Source organism: Camelus bactrianus, chromosome 1, assembly GCF_048773025.1.
Source record: "Camelus bactrianus isolate YW-2024 breed Bactrian camel chromosome 1, ASM4877302v1, whole genome shotgun sequence".
NCBI lineage: Eukaryota > Metazoa > Chordata > Mammalia > Artiodactyla > Camelidae > Camelus > Camelus bactrianus.
In genome coordinates this window covers 96,679,508-96,706,908 of record NC_133539.1, presented here as the reverse complement: position 1 = coordinate 96,706,908, position 27,401 = coordinate 96,679,508, and the positions used below count along the sequence as shown (strand labels likewise).

General features: G+C 40.5%; 2 protein-coding genes across 4 annotated transcripts in view; one reads left to right on the top strand and one right to left on the bottom strand.

The window, feature by feature from the left end:
* CLRN1 (clarin 1) overlaps window positions 1–8,588 on the bottom strand; it is a 36,316-nt gene extending 27,728 nt beyond the window's left edge. For both annotated transcript variants that reach the window (XM_010951979.3, XM_010951980.3), the window contains exon 1: window positions 8,144–8,588. In XM_010951979.3, coding sequence (XP_010950281.1) covers window positions 8,144–8,396 — 253 coding nt within the window. In that variant the 5' untranslated portion in view covers window positions 8,397–8,588. The remainder of the gene's footprint in view (window positions 1–8,143) is intronic.
* Window positions 1–27,401, top strand: part of MED12L (mediator complex subunit 12L) — a 625,134-nt gene that overhangs the window by 224,890 nt on the left and 372,843 nt on the right. The gene's annotated exons all lie outside the window — the stretch shown is intronic.

Genomic DNA, 27,401 nt, shown 5'->3' with positions numbered 1-27,401 from the left:
AATACACAGCTAAAGGCATGAAAGCCAAACATTCCAGCTTGAGTTTGACCAGAAAACCTCCCAGCTGTGTGGAAACAATACTAAATACTACTTCTCCCTTCCCCTTTCCTTCTGATGACCTCTCCCACCCCTAACAAGGAGGGCATCTGACTCTTGGCCTCACCTGATTCCACCTGCCTTGGCTAGCATCCACCTCGGTAGTTCTCAACCCTGGCAGCACATAGAATCACTCGGGGAGTTTGAAAATCATGCCAGTGCTCAGGCCCCACCCCCAGAGGTCCTGACTCAGTTCGTCTGGGACGGAGCCTTGGCATCAAGAGTTTTCAAGGCTCCCCGGGTGATGCTAAAGCACAGCCAGGCTTCCAGACCACTGATCTAATGGTTGAGGTCTCATCAACCCTATTTGTCTTCATCTGGCCAGATGTGAAATGCAGGTGACCCCATCTGTGAAGCTCTCAGAACGAAGTGGCCTCTGATGATGATGGCAGCCACGGGGCCGCCACTTCTTCCGAGATTAAAGCCGTGATGGTAGCTTCAGAGATCTTGTTTTTCTTCTCAACTTGTCCTTCACATAAAAGATACATTGAAAAAAAGTTGCATTTGGCCCAGTGGTGCTCAGCTATTCATTTTCTTTAAAGAGATTTAAGGGGGGAGATTTCTTTCTTCTTACAGAAATGCTCTTGATCTGACTTTCCCCTCCGCTCAGCCCATCTGCAGCCAGTCATGATGAAAATCCAGTAAAAGACATTCCCTGACATAAGCTCGATGCATTCATTGCCTTTAATATCACCCCTAATCTCACACCCAGGTATCGAGGCGGGCTTCTGATGGCTACGTGGTCAGGGAGAATGAAATCCATGACCCTGGCACTTAAAAGGAGGAGACTTGATGATATGATAGAACCGTTTAAAATACAATTTTCTCGGTATTGCGCCTGAATTTCTCTCAGTTGAGCTGTATCTACCTGACTCCAGCCTATCGCAGGCGGCCCCATCAGTGAGTCTTAATCACCCTCGGTGGCTGAGGGGCGGCAGCTGCTTTGGTGCATATGTGTCTCTGATAACAGAACCCATTTAACGGCTCCGAATCCACAGGGTATGATTATGTCGGGGTAATAACTCCGGAGAATGGCTTTGCCACAGTTAGATCACGCAGAGAGGGAGCGAGATACGAATCCTGCATAAATTAGTCTGCCAGGTACAGTTAGCGATTAGTCAGCGCTAGCCTACCTGTAATAAAAGTGTGTCACACCGCAGCCAGTCTAGGGGTTTAGCTGCACGGCTCCGTGAAAGGCAGATCTGCCATTGTTTAATTTAAATGAGTTTTGTGTTTTAAAAATGACGCCTTTAGCTCTATGAAATCCCTGGTATAGCTCAGAAATAAAAATAAGCTTTTATTTTTTCATGTTTTGAAAAAAAAGAGATTTTAATTTATGCTCTAATTCTATCCCATTGACTTAATAAAGCATCCGTTTTTGAAGTGAATCAAATGCTATGTACCTGCTTGCTTTTTTTTTTTTTTTTGTCCCTGTTTCTGTTTTGAAACTGTTCATGTCACCTCAGGAAGGAGCCTGCCATTCCGGTCCTTGCTGTGGTGAAATAATTGTTGTTGTCAAAGCAACTAACTTTGAAGATTATATGGTGAATGTTTTCACTGGCAGAGATTTTAAGTCAGCTAACCACGTGTGTAATCAGATAACTTTGTCTTCAACACAAAACTGTCAACATCAAGGTATTATAATTCTGTAACCCAAAGATTAGCCATAAGCATGTGACTTGCTCAGCCTAGATTATTAAGCAGACTTGGCTTAAGTATTTTACTTTCCAAAGGTCAAAGATTGGGGCTGAGATATCAGGGCCATTGAAATGTGAAATAAAAAGGCAATGAATGAGTTCAAGTCTTAAGGCCAAGTACCATCACACGGTTATATAAGAACTAGCTCTTGTGAGGTACCAACAGAATTTTTTCATCTTTGAGCTTTTTTTTTTTAAACTGAAGTATAGTTGACTTTCAATATTGTATTAGTTTCAGGTGTACAATATAGTAATGCAGTCTTTTTATAGATTATACTCCATACAAAGTTATTATGAAATACTGACTATGTTCCCTGTGCTGTACATTACACACCTGTAAGTATTTTATAGCTGATAGTTTGTATCTCTGAATCCCTTTTACCTATTTTGCCTCCCGTTCCTCTCCCCTCTGGTAACCACTAGTTTGTTTTCTGTGTCTGTGAGTCTGTTTCTGTTTTGTTCTATTTGTTCATTTTGCATTTTAGATTCCACATATAGTTGAAAACATAGTATTTGTCTTTCTCTTTGTAACTTATTTCACTAAGTATAACACCCTCCAGGTCCATCCACGTTGTCACAAATGGCAAGATTTCTTTCTTTTTATGGCTGAGTAATATTCCATTGTGTGTGTGTGTGTATATATTACACATATATATTTTATATATATTACATTGTATGTGTGTGTGTATACACACACACACACACACACACACACATCTCATCTTCTTTATCCAGTCATCTGTTGATGGACATTTAGGTTGTTTCTATATCTTGGCTATCATAAATAATGCTGCTATGAACAGTGGGGTGCATGTATCTTTTCAAATTAATGTTTTTGCTTTCTTTGGATAAATATCCAGGTATGGAATTGCTTGATCATGTGATAGTTCTGTTTTTAAATGTCTGAGGAACCTCCATATTGTTTTCCACAGTGGCTGCACGTATTTACATTCCTACCAACAGTGCTATAAGGTTCCCTTTTCTCCACATCCTCACCAATTCAGTACAGTATTTTAAATAGATGGTGAAACTGAGGTCTACTCTTATATTTTCTTCATCTCTTTGCATCCTTTTTGCATATTGTAAGGAGACAGAACGTGGCAGAGGAATGAGCAAATCCATCACAGGCGTCTGAATTTCAGTCCTAGGTCTGCTACCTCCTAGGTCTGTGACTCTTGGAGTTTCCAGTTTCCATGTTTGTTCAATAGGAGTGGCCTCATAACGCCTCCCATATAAGGGTTGAAGATAATGTATACAGAGTGCCTGGCACCGAGGAAGCATCCAGTAAATGAGTGGTTTTTTTCTTCTGGATTGTCTGAAAGTCCCTGGGGAAGATGACTCACCCTCAGAGATTAAATGAGAAAGCAGAGCAGCAAATTGTGAGAACAATTTAAGAGTCATCCTCCAGCAGATAAAGTTCACACACCAGAGTTAAGTTCCAGAAGTTTCACTTAGGTAGGACCTGGCATGCAGAACTTCAGAGCAGCCTTGTCAGCCTCTCTTTTATCTCTCAGGTAAGCCCAGGTCAATAAATTTACTGGCTGTTTAGGGTGTAGGGTAATTTAAAGGGAAGGAGGTATGTTGGGGGTGGTGTGTGTGTGTACACATATATGCAAAATTATAGTCCTCAAACAAGACTAATATTGTGGATTTTTTTCTGGTAAGGGTGTTGCAGGTAGTTGTCAGGGAGGAGGACGAAATAAATGTCTTTGTCCTGCACTAACCAAGGAGAATCAGAAGTTCCTTTTCTCAAAAGCGTCTTTCCTACATTGCTCTCTAATTCGAGGATAATTTCTGCTGAAGTTCTGCCTTTGGGTAAAGAATACCCTTGGAGTGTTAAGTATGCTAGTCATTCCTCATTTCTTACTATTACCAGTTTATGAAATCTGATTCAGCAAAGAGGAGTTTTTCAGTGAGGATGGAAGAGGAGTTTCTAGAGAAAAAAAAAAAAAAATGGAAGGAAATAGGGCAGCCTCTCCCTGTCTTTTGATCTCCTTTTTTTGCTTTCTCAATAATTCTCTTTTAATTATTTGTGTGTTTGTGGCTGCTCCTGCTCTTCAGAACCCACTGCCCCATCTCCCTAGAACTCCAAAACATCCCATCCCATTTTTCATTTTCTCCTTCTTTCACTTGCAATTTTCTACACAAAAAGTAAAAGGTTATGACAGGGAAAAAAGGAGTCTTCACTTTGATAATGAAATTCCTCTGGGTCCTAATAAATAGCAGGTATTTCAGAATACTTTACTTTAAAAATCATGAGCTTTGAGAACCAAAGAGCAAAGGCACACAGAACTCACCACTGCTAATAATGGTGGCTAAAATCCGTCAGTGGAGGCTTCAGGCGACTGAAACTAGAAGGGTCATGCAAATTTAAAGCTGAAAGAACCTTGTCAAGAACAGTCAGCTCCTCATTATATAGATCACAGAGTGTTTGAAATGGAAGAGATGTTAGAGATCACCTGTTTCACCTCCCATTTTATAGATGCAAGGGCTGAAAACCAATAAAGTGACATAATTTGTTGAAAGTCTAATCTCCAGTGAGTGGCAGAGCCCTGCTCCCACCCCAAATTGCTCCATCTCAATAGTGTCAGTTTACTAAACATTAGGTACCTCTGCACCAGGCACTGTGCCAGGTCCAGGTTTGAGGGAGGAACGGGATGAATGACCCACAGCCCCTGCTTTCTTCGGGCTCACAGTCTCCTCGCAGAGAAGCACACATTCTCAAATACTCACCATACAAGGTGATAAGGAGTAATAGTGTGAACATCACACTTTGGGAAGGACAGAGGAGGAAAACAGTTATTTGGCTGTGAGAAGTCAGTTTGCCCCTTCACACTGGTGCTTCCTAAACACTGCTGTCTTCCGTCCCACTAATCGCATTATTTTCGCAATGGGAGGAAAACATCTCTATTGGCTGGAGGTTTTTTTCTTTCTTTTTTTTTTTTTTTTTTGGTATATATGTATTTTTATTGAAGTATAGTCAGTTTACAGTGTGTCAATTTCTGGTGTACAGCCTAATGCTTCAGTCATACATGAACATACATATATTCATTTTCATATTCTTTTTCACAAGTTACTACAAGATATTGAATATAGTTCCCTGTGCTATACAGTATGAACATTTTGTTTACCTATTTTATATATGTTAGTTTGGCTGGACTATTTTGATGTGTGAGAGTAGACAGTAGGGCCCTGAGCTAAAAGGATGGAGGGGCCATGCATGCTGAGTGAAATGGCACAAGTGACTTCCTTGCTCCTTCCCTCTTATCAGGTCATGACTTCCCCAAACTCATTAGGTGTCCCTCCCACCCCCCACCATGCCTGCTTCGACCCAGACGGCATGCTCAGGAAGGGGGGAGAGACAGGCAGTGTTACTAGAAGGACGTGCATCAAAGACCTTTGCAGCTCTGCCGTGTGTAGGCAGGGTGATGGGAGAGAGGCAGGGTGTACAGGATGGTGACCACAGGTCACCTGGAACAGGTGGGATCAGTGGGAGACAGGAAGAAACCACGGGATGGAGCGCCAGCTCTCAGCAAGGGTCACAGAGATCTTGAGTCACAACTATTGTACCCCAAATATGTTTGAGGAGCCACCTGCTTGTTCACAGAGGTAGTTTCAACCTTCCCCCTGCAATCCGGGTTGTATGCCTCATTTGGTCAAAAGAAACTCTGCTTTTCTAGTATACAAAGTAAGCTCAATCGCTGTTAAGCTTTTTACAAGTTTTCAATGATAAGGTCCAAATTAAAATGCTTTTTAAAGCATGACTAAGTTGCAAGCTGTGATCTGTGATTAAATTTTCTCTTTTACCTTTCAAACAAAAAATATTCCATATGTTTCCCCCAGCTTGTTGAACTGTCTTGGCAATGAAGAGCCCAGCATACCTAGGAATGATCTAGACCATATGACTCTCGGGGATCCTATTTTGATGATGCTTTGCAGAGTTTCAAACCGAAACAGAAACCCACCCACACACCCTGAGCTCAAAACCGGCATTTTTTGTCTTGATGGCTACATTTAGAGTTTAAACATCATCATTAAAATTTTACAGGTGACGTAGCAGGAAGAATTAAGCCGACCAGTTGTGTTGCCTTGAAAGGAAAACAATCCTTCATTATAATGAATGAAATTGTGTGCTAAGTATGAATGCTAGTGACCTCTAGAAAATGAACCGCTGACCCGTAAACGGATGAGAATCAGCCCAAGTAAACGAGGCAGAAATTTTCCCAGCATAATTGTGCACACTGGCAGGGAAGAATTTTGTTATAATTAAAAGAGATAGAGTGGTCAATCGGGAACATTTAATAGGAACAACGGAACATCGCCTGACTCTTTCTTGTCCATTCTTCATCTTCACGTTATACTGTATATCTGGGTTTTAAAAGTGATACCTACATTGCACATAAAAATAACACACATAAACTGTACAGCAGAACCAGGAAAAATTCACTGAGAATATGGCACTGCCAATGGACAATTTATTCAAAGCAAATCTCCAACTAGATTTGTCTGTCTAATGTAAGATTTTCCTCACTAGGCTGGGGAAAATGATCAGAGTATCCAGGGGACAATTGCAGTTCTGTGGGATAGGCAAGGGGCTTGTTTAAACCCCACCAGCTCTATGAGTCTTCACTGAAAGCAAAGGGACACCTGATTAGAACAACTTCATAGACGGGACCAGTGTAGGACACCGTCATTGAAAACTCCCTTATTGAACCAAACACAGGGGAATGTGGTGTGTAAGGATTAAATGAGACGAAATGTGCATACTGCTTACTGTGTAATAAGTGTTTAGAAAACATATTATTGTTCTCAAACATGTCCTGTGGTATAAGTTTATCTTCATTTCACTGTACAAAATGCAAAGGCTCCAGAAAATTCCCTGTAGAGGAATTTTGCTTTTGTCTAAATTCTTTTGTGAGAAGCTTTACTCATACTTTAGCTGCCAATGACTCATGGTTAAATCATTTCACTCATCTTTTTCCCTTTTTTGTTTTTTAATACAGTTGCAAATCGTGTGACATTCTGCTTTGTTCTCTTTTCTCCCCCCTAAGGAAAGCTAAGCAACTCTAACAGCACCGTTACCTTAATGAACTAAAGCCATTCAGTGAAAAGGGTGGCTATTCACTTTGGCAAACCTAGTTGATAATTTCTTAAAAAGCTAAAGACTAATTCTTGGGGATTTTCTGGAGCCCTTTGCAAATTCCTATCACTTAATAACCTATATGAAAAAAAATAACCTATGTGAGTTAAAGGTTGGTGTCCAATGACTGCTAAGAAGTTATAAGGAATGTTGCAGAAATATAAATAGACCAGAATTGAAATTTAATTAGACACTGCATATGTTAATAATAAATTCAATTAATTTAGCTTTCTACCTATGCTAGGAGAAAAAAAAATATCCAGGCGAAATAATCATTCATTTTAAATACCTCAATTGGTAACCCCCTTTCCTGAAGAGTGATTTATGCAGTAATTTACTGGCTGTGTCTTCATAAGATTGTTCCAAACCAGCCCGTTTGAAATAATAATAATTTCTGAATGTGTGCTGGGAGAGATACAACAAATGACTTCTTATTAATTTTCATTTAATGAGTTGCCTATTCACATGGTAATTTTTTTTAAAATTCTGAACTTCTTAAGATAAACAGGTTGTAAATATTGTGGGTAACACTTCCAGCTCACAAATATCGTGACAGGAAAATCAGTCTCGTATTCTCTACATGATTTGAAGGTCAATCAGTGGCCAATTTTCTATACTAAATAGGCATCTAATTCTTTCCCAGTTAGGACAGCATATCATTTTAAATTTCTGTAGTCAAGTGATCCAAATTGGTTAAGGTAAAAAAAGAATATTTATCAACAGCAAAGGGCCTAGCAGGGAAAATAGGGGTGTAGACAGGAAACAAAAGTTATGTGCAAGGGGAAGAAGCAGCCAGAGTTAGCGAAGCAGCCCGTGACACTGGTTCTTTATTAAAGAACGAAATAGAAATCATCTCTTACAGCTTTTCTATTTCCCCAAGTTCACCCCTTTTTAAAAAAAGATCCCATCATTTCTTACATAAATATTAATATTTAAGAAGAATTTTAATTGCTTATCTTTTCAAAAAGTTTAACTCTGTAGCAACACATTAACTATATGTTGTCAATAAAAATAGAAAGAATGGAATAATTAATAAAATTTCAAAAAAGACTAAAAACTAGGAAGAAGAAACTGCTAGGTATTTCAAATCGTTCACACCTGTTTGAAAAGTTCTGCAACAGACAGGGCAAGGCTCTTAAAAATAATTTCTTTCAACATTTGGAAGAGCATGCCTAAAGTATTAAATAATTCTAATGCAATTGTTACTTACATGAGATCCGAAAGGGCCTGGCTCCCAACCCACACTGCCTCACGCCCTCTCCACGGAAAAGCCCGTACTGCATCTCGCCCATGAACTTGTCCAGCTCCTGCCCTGAGGCGTTGACCAGCAGAGCTCCAGTTTTGCAGAGGAAGGTGGCTTTAATCCACAAAGGTGTCCCCAGGGCTGTCACGACTCCGAGGGCACACACGAAGCTTAATGCCCCAGCCATGCAAAAAATGACCTTCTTCTGTTGGTTTGGCATGATGAGAAGTGGCTTTTGTGAGGATGAGGTTCAAAAACAAGACCTTTGTGACTGATGAGAAGTGCCTGCCCCTTTAACTGCATTTATTATGGAAGCTGAGCGGACAGATCCCAGCTAGAACAGGCGACTTAACCATGGACGGTGTTTCTCCACAGGCTCAATGTCAGAATGTCAGGATGAAGGTGGTGTCATCACGCTTGCTTGTTTTTCTCTCCTTTTCTGCTGCTGCTTCTCTCTAATTTGAAATCTTTGGACTTAGAACCTGTAAAATAAAACTCTTTCCAACTGCCTTCAAGTATCTCCTCTTGTGTCCCTTGGTAACAGAAGTCTAAGATAACAGATGGAGTCCTCCGTGTAACTTGATAAATCCCTCCCCTTCCTCTGCCTTTTGTCCAATTGGGTGAGTTGAAACTTTCAGAAACAGGCTTGGCTCCTATGGTAAATTTTTAGCAACTTGAGAAGTTCATTTATTGGTGTGGTTTTGTTTTTGGTGGGGAGAGAAGACGAGTTTTGGCAGAGGTAGGAAGGACATGTATATATTGGTAATTAATTGATTTTGAAAAATGTTCACTCTAGCAGCATGAAATATTGGGCTGGACTGGATCTGCATGGACACGAAGCTCCGTGGACCAACTGCTGGGGCTTGCCCTCCCTAACTTCTTTTCTCCCAGATCCGTGATTTAGAACCAGTGTATCAGTAGAGAGTATGATTTAAATTTTTCCTGGCACACACAACTATGGGAATACAGATGTAAATATCTAGATTTCTATATGCTTTCCTTTAAAACATTTGGTTGCTTTGGGACAATGGCAAGGGAATGTGGTTCTGGATCTGAGAAATACCAGAGTCTCTCAAGACGACAAAGGCATTCTCATGGGAATAACGGATCGTGGTCAGACAGAAGGCACTAAGAATTCGTCACTGAAAAGCAAGGGTCCCAGCAGAGGTAATGGGTCAGGGAGACAAGAGACAAAGGCATGAGCAAGATTAAGTAGCAAAGTGAATTGAGTCAAACTTTCAAGATTTGAAAACTAGAGTTGAGAATTCAGTGACAGCTTTCTAACTCTGCATTTCCAGTGAGCTTCCTCTTTCTGCAGACAGATATAGGACTCGTGTGTGTGTGTACACCGAGTGTCTATGCCGCATCCTTGTGCTAGGCCCTGACCTACAAAGTGAACTTTTAGTAAGAACTTAGTACATCTGGCACCTTGCTAAGTGTTTTACTTAAATTATTTAATTCTCACAGTTACCATATAAAGTGATGAAGAAGAAGAAGATGCTGCTGTCCTCATTTCATAGGTAAGGAAACTGAGGCTCAGAAAGAACAAACACTTGCCCAAGAGAGTAGTGGAACTGGATTCAGATCAGGTCTTCTAATTCTGAGGTTTATGTGCTTTTCTTAGCAGCCGTTGACTTTGAAGAGATGACAGGCTCTTCAGTGAGGGTTGGGTTGGGCTGAGAGTAACAAGGGCAGAATGGCCCATCATTAGTTATACATCTTGGGTGCTTAGAGAACTTTTCCAGTTGGTTGAAAGTATGTGTTTTTGCTAGCTTCTGTCCTCTTGATCCACCTCTAAGTGGGGCAGCTTGGAAGAAATTAATAAGTGAAGATTCTATACCGTTGTTGGCATGAATGAGTGTCTAGGTTAATAGTGCTTTGAGGAGAACCTTGAGGTATAGTCTTGGACTTCTTGGCACAGCTATCCTCTTTTGGTAGTTGCCAGAGGCTGTCTTGGTGAAGACAGACAACTAAGTATAGAACCAGTTCAAGCATGCCAATGTCCCTTCAGGGGAGGAGGCAGCAACATACGCCACGGCCACAGAAGGACAGGATATACACCGGATTCCAAAGAGGCATTCAAAAGTAGTTTCACAACGTAAGTCTGTTTCATGTAACCTGACACACGGAATATTCAGCTCATCACAGGTGGTTTGGCTTCCCAGTGAATTCTCCATGGGATTTAGGGTAATTTCCATTATTGTGCACTAGCAAAACAAAATGGTGCCAGTGCCCCCAGTAAGCAGTTATGTGGGGGTACATGTGTCACACCCAGTCCAGAAACTTTTAGGTGTCTAAGGAGAGTTAAGCTAATTAAATCAACATATTCTGTAATTGGAGGAGACAGAACATTTCAAAGCCTGGGAGCAGAAATTACCTACAACTTAACCAATACAATTAATACCTCTACAGAAAGGACATGGTAAGAGAGGGGTAGTTAGCATAGGACATTGGCTTAATGAACAAAACCCAGCCAAGTGTATCTAAAGTTGTCTAAGAAGAAAAGCCCTGACCCCTGACTACGTGTGTGAACTGCAGTTAGATCATGCCAGTTCTTAACTTTGCATCAGTTTATTGTGAAGTTTTCCAGTATGGAGATTTCTTTAAAAACTGAAAATATAGTTACCATATGATCCAGCAATCCCACTCCTGGGCAAATATCCAAAGGAAACTCTAATTCAAAAAGATACACTCATCCTAATGTTTATAGCAGCACTATTTTCAATAGCCAAGACATGGAAGCAACCTAAATGTCCATTGACAGATGGTTGGAAAAAGAAGTTGTGTGTATGTATATGTGTGTGTATTATATGTATATACACACACACACACACACAATGGAATATATATTACTCAGCCATAAAAAAGAATGAAACAATGCCATTTACAGCAACATGGATGGACCTGGAGATTTTCATACTAAGTGAAATAAGTCTGGCAGAGAAAGACAAATAGCATATGTTATCATTTATATGCAGAATCTGAAAATATGACACAAATGAACTTATTTACAAAACAGAAACAGACTCACAGGCATAGAAAACAAACTTATTGTTACCTGGGGTGGGGAAAGGGCAGGAAGAGGGATAAATTAGGAGTTTCGGATTAGCAGATCCAAACTACTATATATAAAATAGGTAAACAACAAGGGTCCTTCTGTATAGCACAGGTAACTATATTCAATATCTTGTAATAACATATAATGCAAAAGAATATGAAAAAGTATATATGTATATGTATCACTGAATCACTATGCTGTACACCAGAAACTAACACAACATTGTAAACCGACTATACTCCAATAAAAAAAAAATACGGTGAAGTTTTCCCTGATCTATAGAAACATGAGAAAAATGAATATAACATAGTACATCTTTTATTCTGAAATTGTGTCCTTCCTAATTTTTGTTAAGATTTTCTTTCTTTAGTGAAATAATGGTAGGTGAATTTTTAATGTCCTTATTTGTCAAGTTAAAAAATTGGCAAACCTATGTCTGCTCCCAGTTTAAAAAAAATCTCCTGGTCTGTGACATACAGACTGTGGATCCCCATGAGGGAAGAATGAGGCCTAAAGCCTCACAGTGGCCTGGATGACCTCTTGGCTCTAAGCCAGTGGTTCTTAGTTGCTCACTGAAATCACTTGAGGAGATTTTAAAAAATACTGATGTCTGGGTCCTAATCCCTGAGATTCAGATTTTTTGATTTTAGAGTATGAATTTAGTGTCGAATCACCCCAGGTGACTGCACTGTGCAGTCAAGGTTGAGAACCGGGGCTCTGACCCCATTCTACCCAGCTGCCTTCTGATTACTATTGGGCTTTGCAGGTATCTCGGTGCTGGACTGTATCAGACATGGCCATCTGGTCACTAGGGAGAAAGGTTCTCATTATAAATTAATAAACTGGCACTGCCATTTATAGCTCAGACCTCCCTGAATTCTGTTCAGTGTGGAGAGCCTGATCTTGTCAAATTGTCCTGATGAGGTCAAGTTTCAGCATGTCCAAGACTAAAGCCCGGGCTGTGAATCATAGCTTTACCCCAGGTCACCATGTGAATGTCAGCGGTGGTTTCTCTTGGTTGTGAAGAGCCCCCCTGGGGTCCTGCGCCCACCTCACCTCCTCTCTGTGCAGCTCCCTTTCAAACCTCAACATCAGCCACCCACAGGCTGCATCGTAGTGTGTGTGATCCACCCTCTGAGGATGATATAATAGAACCTGGCAGTCATTATGCCTGACAGCCTTCTTTTGAAATTTCATCTTAAATGTCTTGAATGACAGTGATGACACCATTTTCCTTGCAGTCTTTCTGAGAATTTGAATCATTAATGTCAGCAAGTTTTCACCAAGTATCCTACTGAAATCTTGGCTTCTCTCAGTCTTAATAGCAATACATTTGGTGACATAAGAAAAAAGAACTAGACCTCTCCACGCTCCCCTAGGACCTTTTTTCCGGTGCTGGATGATGACATAATTCCTCAGTGTGACTAGAAACATTACCGAGAAAGGAGTACAATTGCAAATGATGTTTCTGCTTCCAATACAGCATTTATGTCTCTTCTCACACTAACTTGGTTTCATTGGTTTTTCCTTATGGTTGTTCAAAAAAAAAAAAAAAGGCTCCCATCCAAAGGCATGGGGATTCTCACCAGATTTGCTGCCTAAGAGTAGGAGGCAGCGTGGCATGGTGGGGTGTGGAAAGAATGCCGGGGAGAAAGGTGTGATCTAGGGTCTGGCTCCAGGTGCATCACTAAGTTAAGAATTCTTTCATTTCTCTGGCATTTGTCTTAGTCATTTATGAAGAGTGGTCTCAGCTATACATATAGGCGATTCTCAAATTATTTTTAACTAGAGAAACCATTTCCTTAACTGAACTCTTGGGTGTAAGAAGAGATACAAATTGAGCTTTTATCCTAGGAGAGGTGGGGCTCTAGGCGCTTTGCATCTGGGTCCCTCACTCCTTATTTCCTAACTTGTATCCCTAAAGTCAGCCCTGAGAAGCCCAGGGATAAGCATGCATCAGATGACCCTTAATTCCCTTCTAACTAAAACCTTTTTTTTTTTTTTGCAAGTTATGAAATTAAAATGTGTCCATTTGCTAGATCATTTCTCTTTTTCCCTTTGCTGCACTAACCTGTTAGGTATTATAACGGTGCATTGCCTAGAAACACTGGATGGTTGATTATTCCAATTATTAATTTTTAGATTCTTTAGTGAGTTTCTGGGTTTTGGCTGATTTGTCACTAGTAATAGTGATTTTGATTTTCTTCCAAATGGATCATTATCCTCCAAGGCCTCTCTCAGAGAGATTCAGCAAGGGTTTATCAAGCTTCCTATTCGAAGACAAGAGGCCTTTGTGAATCTGTCCCATTTCCCTCATCTTTAAAGCAAAATCTGGCAAATTTGATTGACGTTCCTTGACTAATTCAAGTTGCTGGTGATCTTGCAGTAGCATTGTCATTCTCTAATGACTGTAAGGGGAGAGGAAAAAAAAAAAAACTCCACAGAAAGAATTGATTGATTTATTAGGGGGAAAATTACCACATGTGCTAGACCTTGATTGCAGCTAATATTTGTAGAGCTAATTGCTTGAACTAGAGGATTAAAAGGGTTGAGGGAAAGGAAGAAAAAGAAAACAAAGTTCTCTTGGAATACAGATGAGGCCTCCATGGACCGGGAGGGAGGATTCAGTGCGGGGGTTTTCAGGGTTGGTGATGATTGTGGGGGCATTTAGAGGAAGTGCAAGAGACGGGCTTCCTACCCGGAGCAGCCACAGAGAGACAGATGAAAGTGGAGGAAGATGCTGCCCACGGCAAATAAGATGTGTGACGTCCCCGATTTTTCTGGGTTTCTTGTTGGTATCAGAAGACTATGTTAATACTTAAACCTCAACCCCGCAGGGTGCCTGAGCTGTTGCAGAAGGAAGACACAGTCTGAGATCCCTCCTTTAATAAAAATTGATGAACCAGAGTTCTAGTGTAGGGAGATAGCAATCATTTTCCTCATTGGTATAACCTGGAATAGATGTGTCGCGATGGTAAGCTATGGAGTAGTTTGAGTCTGTCATTACCAACTATTATTATTGTATAAATGTTTTCCTTTATGTGGGTGTGTGATACTTAAAATACTGACAATTTCCATGATGATTTGCATCAAAATAATGTAGCAATATTAATAAAAATGTGATACGTAGAGGGGCTTACTCTGTTTCAGCTCTATTCTAAGTGCTTCTCATTTATTAATTCATTTCTTTTCAGACACAGTGGGGCAATTATTAGATTTCCTACCCCTTCTCTGTTAAGATGTTCCAGGTAGTAGGATAGCTTAATTTTTATTTGGACAGATCACAAAGCCTCCTAAAATATTCTCAAGGTGAAGAATTGAAGAATAGTACAATTAGATGGATTTATATCTTGTCAAATCTCTAGAAACAAGGAGTGTTGACTTACAGAGCTATGCTATCTAGAGAGATCTTTAGACTAATTCAGTCATATGTTTTTATCAGTGACTTGCATAAAAACATAGACTCTCTTCCAAAATTTTGGCATCATACCAATAAAATAAAATAAAATAAAATAAAAATAAATAAATGAAAATAGGACTTCAAGAATCTTACCGCACTGCCCTGATGGTAGCCAGAAGCTTAAAAGAGAAAGCAACAAGCAGTCTTATGTATAGTAAGAAAATTTTCTTAGCTATAATCTGATGATTTTGTTCCTTATTTTTCAACATTATAGTCATTGCCATTTAGCTTCATTTACTTTGGAACTTTGGGTGAGAATATTTAAGGAATGAACTCAAACATTTGTGGTAAAAAAAAATTTAGCTTCATAGCAAACCTTTATTTGAGTACTGACTGGGGAGAGATAGCTAACAATAACAAAAATGGAGATTCGAGATTATGTTAATAGTTTCTAAGGATGGGACGAAAGCCCCAAGATGTCTTCAGGTTTGAAAATGTAGTTGCCTAGGGAAATTGGGGTTGGCAAGGCTTCACGTGAAAAGACAATTAGCCAGACAATGAGCTCAACAGGAGTTAACAGTGTGAAATGACTATTGCAGGTGCTACTATGGTGTAACACGTACACCTTCGGGGCGTCTGCCCAGTCCTCAGCCCTTCCTTTGAGAAATTCCTCAACACCCACAGATATCAACTCTGTGGCTGCCACGTTTGTACTATGTGACCCACCCTTTCTCACCTACATTGATTAGGAATAGACATCTGGACCAGTCAGAATCAGCTTCCTGGAAATTTCCAAGTGGTGTTGAGAGGCACAAGGTCAAAGCCATGCAAGCCAGTCTGCAGAGAGAGAGGAGGAAGCAGAGTCTTGCCCCACAAAGAAAGCCTTGTGTTGCCCTCCACTGCTCTAGCTGATTGCTCAGTTTTTCTACCAGCTGTCACCCATCTCCTTCCTGGAAGTCAAATGTAGGTCTCTGCTTTCAAAGTTTTCTTAATCTTTTGCCTGTTTGCCTTCCGAAGAAAGCTCCTGGGAAGCACTGATTTAAGCCCTTCCCACCTTCTGGTTCTTGGTGTGTTGTGCCAGGTGAAACTGACTGGGACGGTCACGTGAGTGAAGGATGTGTGGTGTCAGCCATGAACCCCACGTGTGGCCCACGTGCCCACGTGTGTCAGTGCCACCCGTCTCAGTCACAGGACCTCTGTGTCCCACACGGCTCTAGCTCGTGGGAGCTTTGGCTCAGGCTGGTCTTGTCTGGTCCAGGCACGAACACTTCCCTTTCATGCTTGCTACGCCTACAGGTGTCAAGGGCCCCACCCTCCAGTACTGGAGGGACCACAGAGGTCCTGGACTGCTGATCTTCCTGGGATTGGCTTTATGGAAAGGAACAGAAGAGGGTACAGAGGGCTGAACTGAGTCCTGGGGCACAGACAGGCAACCCTCCTGTGGGTCTGCTGCTGGTGAGGTGCTGGCTGCATCCAGTGGTGGGTCTCCCTAGCTGGCTGAGATGGATGGGATAACAGTACAGTTAGGTACAGTGATCTGGAACTTGACATCCACCCCGGCCCTAGCTCAAGTCCGTCTCCCTATTCACCCTCTCCTGAATACCAGGTCCCTTCCTCTTCTTCACCTTCCCAGCTACAGTGTCCTTTAGCAAATCTGCAAGCAGCAAGGCATGCCCTACTCAGGTCTGATTCTTTCTGTCCAGCCCCAGGGTAGAGCACACATGAATGAATCTTTCCCATGTCTTTCCTTCTACCATAACCATTCTCTCCCCGCCTCCCACCCCTCTTTTTCTCAGTTTAATTAGAAAAATAAATATTTTGTTCACCCGTGAGATCTTGAAAAAAGTGGATATTTTTCACCTTAGCAAAACAGTCCTGTCCCCTTGGATGGTAAAGCATAGACTAGTCATTAGGGCATTAAAGTGTTAAGACTAAACACTTTAAGCCTGGTGGCCAGGAGTTTCATTAAGCTTTTGTAAAGCAAGGCAAAATTTCCAGGTTAAGAGTCTCTTTCCAGGAAATTCAGATTGAAATGAATATAAGATCTTTATTAATTTTCTGACTTCTCTGTGCATCGTCCTTATTTGAAAAATGAATCAAGGCAGATTGTAGACAAAGCAACCAAGAGGGCTATGAATGCCTTATCTTTAAGATTTTTTCCAAGATGAGCAGCCACAGATGGATTAAGGGGTGGTGAGTGCTGGGAAAGCCAAGCTGAACTGGGAACAGCCTGTGGAATTACCATACTTAGGAGACAAAGCACTTTGACTTGTCTTGTGCTGAACATCACCAGCAAGCCAGATCAGACATGACACTGTGTCTTCAAATGATGTAAAAATGCCTGGGCACTGAGCCATGGGCACTACGGGGACTAGATGTAAATTCGATGAACCTGGGATCCTTGTGAAGGCAAACCAAGCTTCCCTTTCTGCCTTCATTTCTATTGGAATGAAAGGTAGGCTAGCCAATGACGTTTTCATATGAATGACACAAGAAATGTTTTGTCATTATGAAAAAGATTACTCTAACAAAGGTATTTTAAAAGAAGACCCATACCCTATTAAAAATTAATTAGAAATGAGTTATAGATCTAAATGTAGAGTCTAAAATGTAAAACTAGGAGAAAATCTTCGTAACGTCAGATCAGGTAATGATTTCTTAGACAAAAGAATGAATAAATTAAAAATTTCTATTCTTTGAAAGACATTGTAAAAAATGAAAAGATAAGCCACAGACTGGGAGAAAATGTATGAAAAATACGTATCTGATAAAGGACTTGTATACAGAATATTCAAAGAACTCAGTAATAAGAAAACAAACATCCTATTAAAAAAAGGGGGCAAAATATTTTAAGATACTTCATCAAAGAAGAGATGTGAGTGGCAAATAAGCCTGTGAACAGAAGCTCAGTATCTTTAGTCAAAATGAAACCACAATGGGATACCACAATCCACTCATTAAAATAAGTACAATTTAAAAAAAAAACCTGACAATACCAAGTCCCGACAAGGATGCAGAGCAAGTGGAACTCCAATGCGTGTTTGTGAGGAGGCAAAATGGCGCAGGCACTTTGGGAAAAAGTTCAGCAGTTCCTTGAAAAGTTAAACATACACTTTCAATATGACCCAGTCATCTACTCCAAATATTTACCAAAGAGAAATGAAAGCCTACGGCTGCATAAAATCCTGCACTCAGATGTTCATAGTGGTTTAATTTATAATTGCCCCCAAATAGAAACAACTCAAATGTCCACCAGTTTGTGAATGGATAAGGAAACTGTGGTACATCTGCACAATGATGTGGTTCATCTGCACAATGAAACATCACTCAGGCGCAAAGTAGAACAAACCACTGACACATACACCAAAATGGATGAATCTCAAATGATTTTTTTTTTTTTTTGCCAAGTGAAACAAGTCAGATTCCATTGTAAGATTTCACTTATATGACATCCGGAAAAGGCAAAACTATTGGGACTAAAACTACATTGGTGATTGTCAGGAGCTGGAGGTGGGGGTATCAACTATTGAGGGGCAGGAGGGAACTTTGGGTGGTGATTGTGGTGGGGTTGCATTCCTGAAAATTTTTCTCAAGATTTCTAGAACCATACACCTAAAAGGGAGAATTCTACTATATTGAAATTATACCTTAGAATATTTTGAAATTCCACCACTCAGCATATAGCTCTGCATATATTTTCTTATGCAAGAAATTAAACATGAATTAACCTCTTTTTTAGACTACAAAAACAGGAAATACTAGTCCATTCAATGTTTTGTTTAACAGGAATCGTTGCTTCTAAAAGAATTGTAATTCAAGGGAGGAGGGTATAACTCAAGTAGTAGAATGCATGCTTAGCATGTATGAGGTCCTGGGTTCAATCCCCAGTACTTCCTCTAAGAATAAATAAGTAAGTAAACCTAATTGCCTCCCCCCACCAAAAAGAAAAAAAAAACATTTAAAAAAATTAAAAAAAAAAGAATTATAATTCAAGAGCGATTTCTTTCAAAATTTGTTCTATAAACATTCAATGTGTTTTAGAGGAAGTGGCAGAGTCAGGAGACCTGGGTTTGACTAGTGGTTTTGACACAAACATATCCAGTGACCATGGACAAGAAATTTTCCTCTTTGACTTTTTTTTTTCCTACTTCACGCTAGTAAATTTAATATGATTCATAGTTCTCAACCTTTTTTCTACCTATACAGATGCAGATCAGGTCCGCTGTCACTGGGGAGAGCTTTTATCACAGATGGTGGTTTTCAGTGGGTTGGAAAGCAGCCAAGGGAGAAAATAATCCTCAAGGGATCCTTGTAGTACCTTTGGGGGTGACGAGGCATTTTAAAAGCTCTCATGCATCTGAAATTCCTGAGGGAGTCACCTTCCACTTGTTTGAAAAATTATTGGGTTAAATAATCTCCATGCATTTTAGTTCATTTTGGGATTCTGCTGAGAGCATAGTATGGATAAGGCAGCGTCTACCTAACAGTAAGCTGATGTTGCACATAAATTCATCTTTCTGTGATGATTCAGAAGACATGTTAATACTCTGCAGTGTCCCAGGGTCATCACCACGGCCACTTAGACCATCAGCTCCCATCAGGCAGAGCAGAGGGTATAGATGCTACAGACGATTAGGCTGAAACCATATTGACCCTATGGCATCCTGAAAGTTCTGTATTGAATAATTCCACTTGGGTTTATTTGCCGTGTGTTTCTTTTTCATAGAAACAGAAGGAAGGAAAAAAAGTCCAATTATTTGTGTTTTCTGGTTCCTTATATTATGGTGGGGGGAAAGGAGGAAACAAGGAATTCCAAGAATAAGAATGTAAGCCAAGTCTCCCCCAGAACTCTGAGAGGTAAACCATCATATGATGGTGACTGGATGAATCATGAACAAAACCAAAACAAAACTCCTCATCCCCATCTCCCTAATCCTGATCCTTTCCCATCTTGTTAATGGCATCCCTGTCCCCCCTCAGCTCAGGCCAAAACCCAGAGTTGTTCTTGGTTTTTGCCACCACCTTCTACTCTGCAACTTTCAATCTATCAATACGTTCTTCCAGGTCCACCTCCAAGTTACATCCTGATCCTGACCACGCGTTGCTGTCTGGTCTGCTGTCACCCTAGTCTTAATCACCATCGGTTCTGGCCTGGGTTCTTGCAATTACCTCTTAAGTTCTTTCCCTTGTACAACTGAGTCTCAGTTCAGCCGACACAGTGATTATAAGTGTAACTGTAAATCAGATGCTATCACACTCCTGATGGGTGCTTCCTGGTGATTTCTCATTGCGCTTATAGTATAATCTGGACTCGACTCTGACCTACCAGCTCTTCTGGGGTCTGACCCATCTACCCCATGACATGTCTTCTTACCACTCTCTCCTTGGCTTCAGCACCTGCCTCTTTCTGTTCCTGGGACACTCAGTGCTTGTGTGGACCCAGGGACTTTGCCCTTGCCCTTCCCTGTGCTAGGAATGGTTATTGGGGAATAATCATGCCTAGCACACAGACTCCTTCCAGTAGCTGGTCCCATCTTTCTTGCAGGTATCAGTTCAAACATTACCCTCTCAGGGTAATCCTGGCTCTCCCTACCTAAGCAGCACCCCTTAAGCAGCCACTCTACCCCATTGCCTTGTTTTACTTTCTTCATATCGCCATCTAGAATTGTATTATATGATTTATTTGTTGGTCAACCTGACTATTGTCTGTTTCTACCACTAGAATGAGAATTCTACAAGGACAGGGAAATTTTCTTGTTTTCCACTGTATCTCCAGGGAATGGAACATGTATCTCCTGACACAAGGTGGACCTGTGAGAAATACCATTACCTGAGTAAATGGGTGCATGTGTATGCAACGTGAAACCCTATAGGCAAAATGTTTCTCCAAATCAGAAGTCAGTGAGGGGTGGGGAGGGTATAGCTCAGTGGTAGAGCCCATGCTTAGCATGCAAGAGGTCCTGGGTTCAATCCTCAGCACCTCCACCAAAAATAAATAAATAAACCTAATTACCTCCCTGTCCCTCAAAAAAGAAGTAGGAAGAAAAAGCAAAAACTAACTATAATAGCCTGTCTAAAATCTTTTCAGAATAAATGGTATTAGCATGAGTAAAGAGAAAATGAGTCAATCAGAAGGATCAGAAAAGAAAATACAAAAGGGAATGTCAGAGAGAGAAAAAAGTTAGCAATGTGCTTTCAACTGCTGGGAGAGGGAGATTTTGGCCTTTAAACCTTATATGTTGGTTCCCTGATACAAAGACATTTCTGAAACAGAGATGGATACAAAAAGATGATGACAGCTTGATCCTTTAAACATGGGTCTCACTGAACTCCACTGCTCTGACCCCAGCTGTCTGCTTCTGGAGGGTGGGAGTAGGGATGAGGGGTAATCTGGCTTTACCCATGGATTTCTCTGCTGGGAGGAAGGTGCTGTCCAGCGCAGATGAACAACTGGTCCCTTTGGAAGTTCTAGTTTTTGCCTTAAATAAGGAAACTGGTGTTCTGATTTATTCTTCAGTCTTTTGTGACTTTAGTTAGTGGGAGTCCACCCCCAGGAAGAGAACCATTCGCAGAGTCCTAGCAAAATCAAGTGAATGCATCTGCATTGCTGAGGTCCAGACTCTGGAGTGTTGTTCTCTGGTTAAGTGACACCTCTAGACCATCCCCTTTCAGATGTATTTTCTTTCTAGTTCCTTCTTTCCTCCCTCCCTTCCTCTCTCCCTTCTTCCCTCCCTTCCTTCCTTTTATCTATCTTTTAGGGTTCCAGCAGGAACCTTTGGGTCACTCAAATATGGTCATCTAAGCAGGAGAGTTTAATAAAGGGATATTTTACAGAGGTGTGGGCAGAGTTTAGGGAAATCACAAGGGATGACGCAGTCCTCCATGAGAAGTAGGGGGACAGGGGAGGGCAGAGTTCTCAGAATCTGTTCCTTCTGGAGTCCACCATGACCCTATAGGGAGCAAGATGACCTCACTCTCCTTTCCTCTCCTCTCATCTGCTACTGGTGCTCCTATTGGCCAAACCCAAGTGGAAACCAAAGTTCAGCCTCTCAGGGCATCGGGCAGGGTGGAGAAGAGTGGAAGATGAATATGAAGGGGAAATTGATATAAAAGGGCAAATGTAAGAAATTTTTCTATCAATAACCATCCATCTATCCATCCATCCATCCATCTATCCATCCATCCATCCATCCATCCATCTGTTGTCTATCTAAGTGAAATAGTAATGCATATACATGGTTTACAAGATGAGAAATAATAAAAAGGTGAACAGGGCAAACCAAGTCTTCTCCTATCCCTGAGGTTCAGTCTCCCAGGCTCTCTCCTCTGAGGTAATTTCTTGTGAAACTTTCCTGTTATATTCACTGACCACTTTAGCATAGATGTAAATACATCATCTTTCCACCACCTGCTTTCTAAACAAATGATAATATACCATGCAGACTCTTCTACATCTGGGTTTTCCATTTAATGAAATGTCTTTGTGAGCATTCTAATGGGAACATATATATATATGATTGTTTTGGTCGTTTGGTCTGTCTGATTGTTTTGATGGCAACAAATTCAACTTTTAACTCTGGAGTGGGATCTCATTGATGATGTGTGTACCCTTGACCATGCACGTATCCACAGCTACTCACTGCAACTTCGCAGGAGTGTACACACTCTCTCCTTAATTTGAGATCTGGAAGCAGTTCTTCTCTGCCATGCTGGACACCCTGTCCTGGCAACCTCTAGTCTCAGATGCAAAAGGTTATTGTTTCCAAGTTCGGACTCTGTGTACAAGGGGGGAAACCAAGATCTCAAGTTCTATTTGGTTCTCTGACCACTCTGGGCAGTTAACTCTCAGCCGTGAAGCAGCTTCAAATATCTGATTTGGGCAAGGCTCCCTTGCCCAGATGTTTGATACCATTGAATGTTTTGTCATCCCAAAACAGTACCCTGATTAATCAGCCCTTGCGTCTATAGTACCCAGTACTAGAAGTTAGGAATGGTCGTATTTCTAAAATGAGGGATAATGATGGATTGCAAGGACGAATGGAATAATGATATAAACACCTTCAAATAGTGCCTGGCACATAAAAAATGCTCAATGAATATCTTCTATTTATTACAATTATTGTTCATATTATAATTAATTCATGAACTGAGGAGTTCAACACTGGAAATAGTTAAAATATGAAGCACATTTTAAGAAAACCAATGCACCAAGAATGAACACTTGCTACATATTAGTTTCTATTTTTACATCAAGTTAGAAATATTAAACACGAGCCTTAAGTTTCTGACAAATTTAGACTCGACTTTTTTCTTGCCCAACACCAAAGTGTGCTTAGTTACTATTCTAATATATCTTTTGTTACAGGTTATCTCTGTACCTTTAGAAAGATTTAGAGCCCTTAAATGGGGCTACTTTATTCCATTTTAGCTCTTGATAACACCTCCCAGCCTGTGAATTCCCTATAGGAACATGTGCAATTTAGTGTGTGCAATATGATTTATTTTAGCTCCATTAAAAAAAGGTAGGCTTTGTTTTTCCTCTGAAAATTTGAGCAACTTTTATGTATTGTGTGTCTGTGAGAGAGATCCCATGCCGCTGCAGTTGCATATGCCTCAAAATCATCTCTTCACATCCCTATGACATTTGCCTTATTTTTAATTTGTAGAAGTAATATTATGTAGGTCACAGGGGAAAGAAAAATTTCCAAAGCTGATTTTCCAATTGAAGGCTGATGTACATACAAACAATCCTGCTGACATTTCCAGGGCATTAAATACAAAGAGAATATATTTTTATATTTAACTGTGGAGATGAACGTACCTATATTGTAGGAGAATTGTTAATAAAAAAAGGTTTATCAATTTCATTACTGATTCATTATACCCGGGTGTTGTGCAGCAATTTTTTTGTCCTCTGACTGTGGTGTAACAAGGAGTGAATCTGTGACATAGCCTCAAATGAACTCCCAAGTGATGTGGTTCCTAAAAGAAATATCATCACTGAAGTGGTGCCCCTTCCTGAACCTTTGCCCAACACTGTGATGGGTATAGTTGATTGCAAACATTCTCTCTAGAAATTTCAATAATTTGGCAAGATATCTTTTAGCAGAATCATTCTTTGTGTTTAAAAAATTAACTGAGTTCAGCATGGGTATAGAGAAACATCTGAAGGAAAGCACCAAGTTAGTACTGACAATCGTGGCTCTGCCTGGGGGAGTGGCACTGGGGCTGAAGCAGGAAGAGGAGAAGGAAACTGTTACTTGCTAGTTTTTCCAGGTCTGCATCAGTGAATTGGTTACAGCCTGCAATGATTAGTGCAGAAAAGAAGTGGGCAGCCTTACCATCTACTCCGTCTCCCAGCTCAGAAACCAGGAAGGCAGATGTGCCTTTTTCTCTTTCACAACCCACACCCCATACTTGATGTGCCAAGTAACCAAGCCCTGTGAGTTTACTTCCTAGAGCTCTCATCTGTCTAATGCAATGGCCTCTGAACCCGACCCCCTGTAACCGCATCCATTCTCCCTACTCCTCAGAAGCATCCCATCCCGCCCGCACCCAAGAGCAGATCTAACCAGGTCACTTCCATGTTTGAAATCCCCCACCCAGCATGCCTAGCCAGCTCTAACCCCTTCTCCACAGACATAAATTTTTGATCTGTTTCCAATTGCAAATGTGACCAAGAACACTCACTATCCCCTGAAAGAGTCCATCCTCAGCCTGCCATAAGAATTCTCACCACCCAATCTGCCCATCTTCTCAGCCTCACCATCAGCAATGAGGCCCCTGCAGTTCTGCAGACACTTCACCTGCTGTCTCACGCCCTGTCTCCTGGCCTCTGCAGTTTCCTCTCCCGGATTGCCCTTCCCTGCCTTGACTTCCTTTGAAAGCTCCTGCTCTTTCTCTCCTGTGATGTTTTCCTGGTACCTCCAGGCAGAGCTGGCTCCTCCCTCTCTAAGTAGCTGATGTTACACTTTTGATGTCACACATTTCCCCCAACACTATTGTTTCTTTGAGAGCAAAGAGCTTATTTATTTATTTTGCTCATATGTTTATATTTTTTATTTTGGCATCCCCAACATTTTCCATGCGCAGTAAATGAGTATTTTCTATGGAATGTTTTTGCTGAATGAATGAGTGAGTGAATGAACGAATGCAGAGAGCCAGACTGGGAAGTACCAGCTTTGTGGTCTAGTTTTATTGCTGATATTTGGGCTGGATCTCATTTTTCTTGCATTTTAATGGCACATTGGACACTCCTGATTTATCTGATTCTAAAATAATCTTTTTTTTTCCATTCACAATTTCACTAGATTCCAGGTTGTGAATCCTGGGCGTCCTTGGAGGAGCCCTGGAGGCCAGCTCCACCTGGTGTCTCTTAATAGTTTTTTGCTCCATAGTTTTCTTCAAATAATAACTGCCACTTTGAACAAGTTGCTTAGCATCCCTGCACCTTAATTTCCTCAGCTGCAGTATGTGATTCATCACGTGGTTACCTCATAGAGTGCCAGTGAGGATTAGATCAGATAATGTGTGTAAAGTTCTTAGAACAATGCCTAGCATACAGAATATGTAATAAGTGTTCAATGAGTATTGATGATGGTGATGTTTCCTTGATGTCTTTGAGGGCACTTTGCACTTTTCTGCATAGAAGGAGTGTAAACTATGAGCCTACTGTGCATTGCTGTATTCTATAATGATTAAAAAAGTACTGTATCACTGTGTTAAATGATTAATATAGAGCTATATAGACATAGACAAATTCATTTGTCTGTAATGAGTTAGGCTTCAAAGATGGTGCAGTGAACCAAGGCAATTTAAAATTTTATAGAAGTGACTACTCTCATGCTAAAAAATTCCATCACTAGAAATTTTGTTATTGGGATATTTTGTTCCCTTTTGAAATGTAGATATTCTAACAAGTAGGAACATATGAGTCATGTAAACCTTAGTGTGAATGAATGAATGAAATCTTTCCCTGAGAGCAGTGTTGATGGGAAGAATAGGTTGGTGCTGGGAGCCAGAGGAAGGGAAGGGGAGGAAGGGAATAGTAACTGCAAGAATCTGTCAGATGTGATGGGCTTGGGGGCTGTGGTGGTTTTTGCAAGGTTGGCAACCTGGGACACTTTTTTGAATTGCAGACTGGCCTCAACCAGGAATCAGGTACTGTTCAGGGGCAGCATAGTTCTGGTTGCTGGAAGCTCATGGCCAGGACTGCTGGCCTGGGTTCTGGCTTCCTGGTCACCCACTCTTTGACTAACTATCTTGTGCTCTAAATCAGCGAGGATCTTGGTTGCAAGTGACAGAAATGCCAACCCCAAAACCGGTTTAGACAGAAAGGGAACTGCTTGGGCTTGTATAACTGGTAAGATCAGGAGTACTGATGGGTTCAGGACTCAGAGGAAATCATCCAGGCTCAGTGTCACTCCATTTCTTGTCTCAGGCTTCTATGGTGTTGACACCCACCTCAGGCTTCATGGCTTGTTGGTAACAACAACTTCAGTTTCTACATCCCCTCAGGTTCAAGGCACATGGGACTAGAGCTTGCTTTTTTTTTTTTTTTTTTTTTTTTTTTTTTTTTTTTTCAGAAATCTGAAGAAAATTCTCCTTATGTCTCATTGGCTCTTAAGGGGCAATGAACCTATCTGTGAAGAAACTGCTGTAGCTAGGGGAAAATACAAGCACAAATAAATGGAAAGACATCTATGTTCATGGACTGGAAGACTTAATATTATTAAGATGTCCATACTGCTCAAAATGATCCATAGATTTAATGTAATTCTTATCAAAATCGCAGTGGTATCTTTTTTCAGAAATTGAAAAATTCATCCTAAAATTTATGTAAAGTCACAAGAGACCCCAAATAATCAAAACAATTTTGAAAAAGAAGAACAAAGATGGAGATTCACACTTTCTGGTATCAAAACATATTACAAAGCTAAGGTAATCAAAACAGTGTGAAACTGGCATAAAGGCAGACAAAATAGGTGAACAGGATAGACTAGAGAGCCCAGAAATAAACCCTTCCCTATATGATGAAATAATCTTCAACAAGGATACAAAGACTACTCAATGGACAAAGATAAGTCTCCTCAACAAGTGGTGTTAGGAAAATTAGATATCCGTATGCAAAAAAAAAAAAAAATGAAGTTGGACCCTTAACACATACAAAAATCAATTCTAAATGGAGTAACGACCTAAATGTAAGAACCAAAACTATAAAACTCCTAGAAGAAAATGTAGGGGGAAACCTTAATGACATTGGATTTGGCAGTGGTTTCTTGGATATGACATCAAAAGCACAGAAAATAAAAGCAAAAATAGACAAATAGAAATACTTCAAACTTAAAACTTTTGTACATCAAAGGACACAATCAACAGAGTGAAGAAGTAATCTATGGAATGGGAGAAGAGATTTGCAAATCATATATCTGATAAGGGATTAGTATCCAGAATATATAAAGAACTCCTCCAACTCAAAAACAACAACAGAAAATCAATTAACCTGATTAAAAATTAGCTGAAGGACTTGGATAGATATTTCTCCAAAGATGATATTCAAATGGGCAACAGGCCTATGAAAAGAGGTTCAATATCACTAGTCATCAGGGAAATTCAGATCAAAATCGCAATGAGATATCACCATCATTCCTCATGCCCATTAGGATTGCTATTATAAAGCAGACAAACAAGCAAACAAACACAAAATAGCAAATGTTGGCAAAGATGTAAAGAAATTAGACCCTTTGTACACTGTTGATGGGAATGTA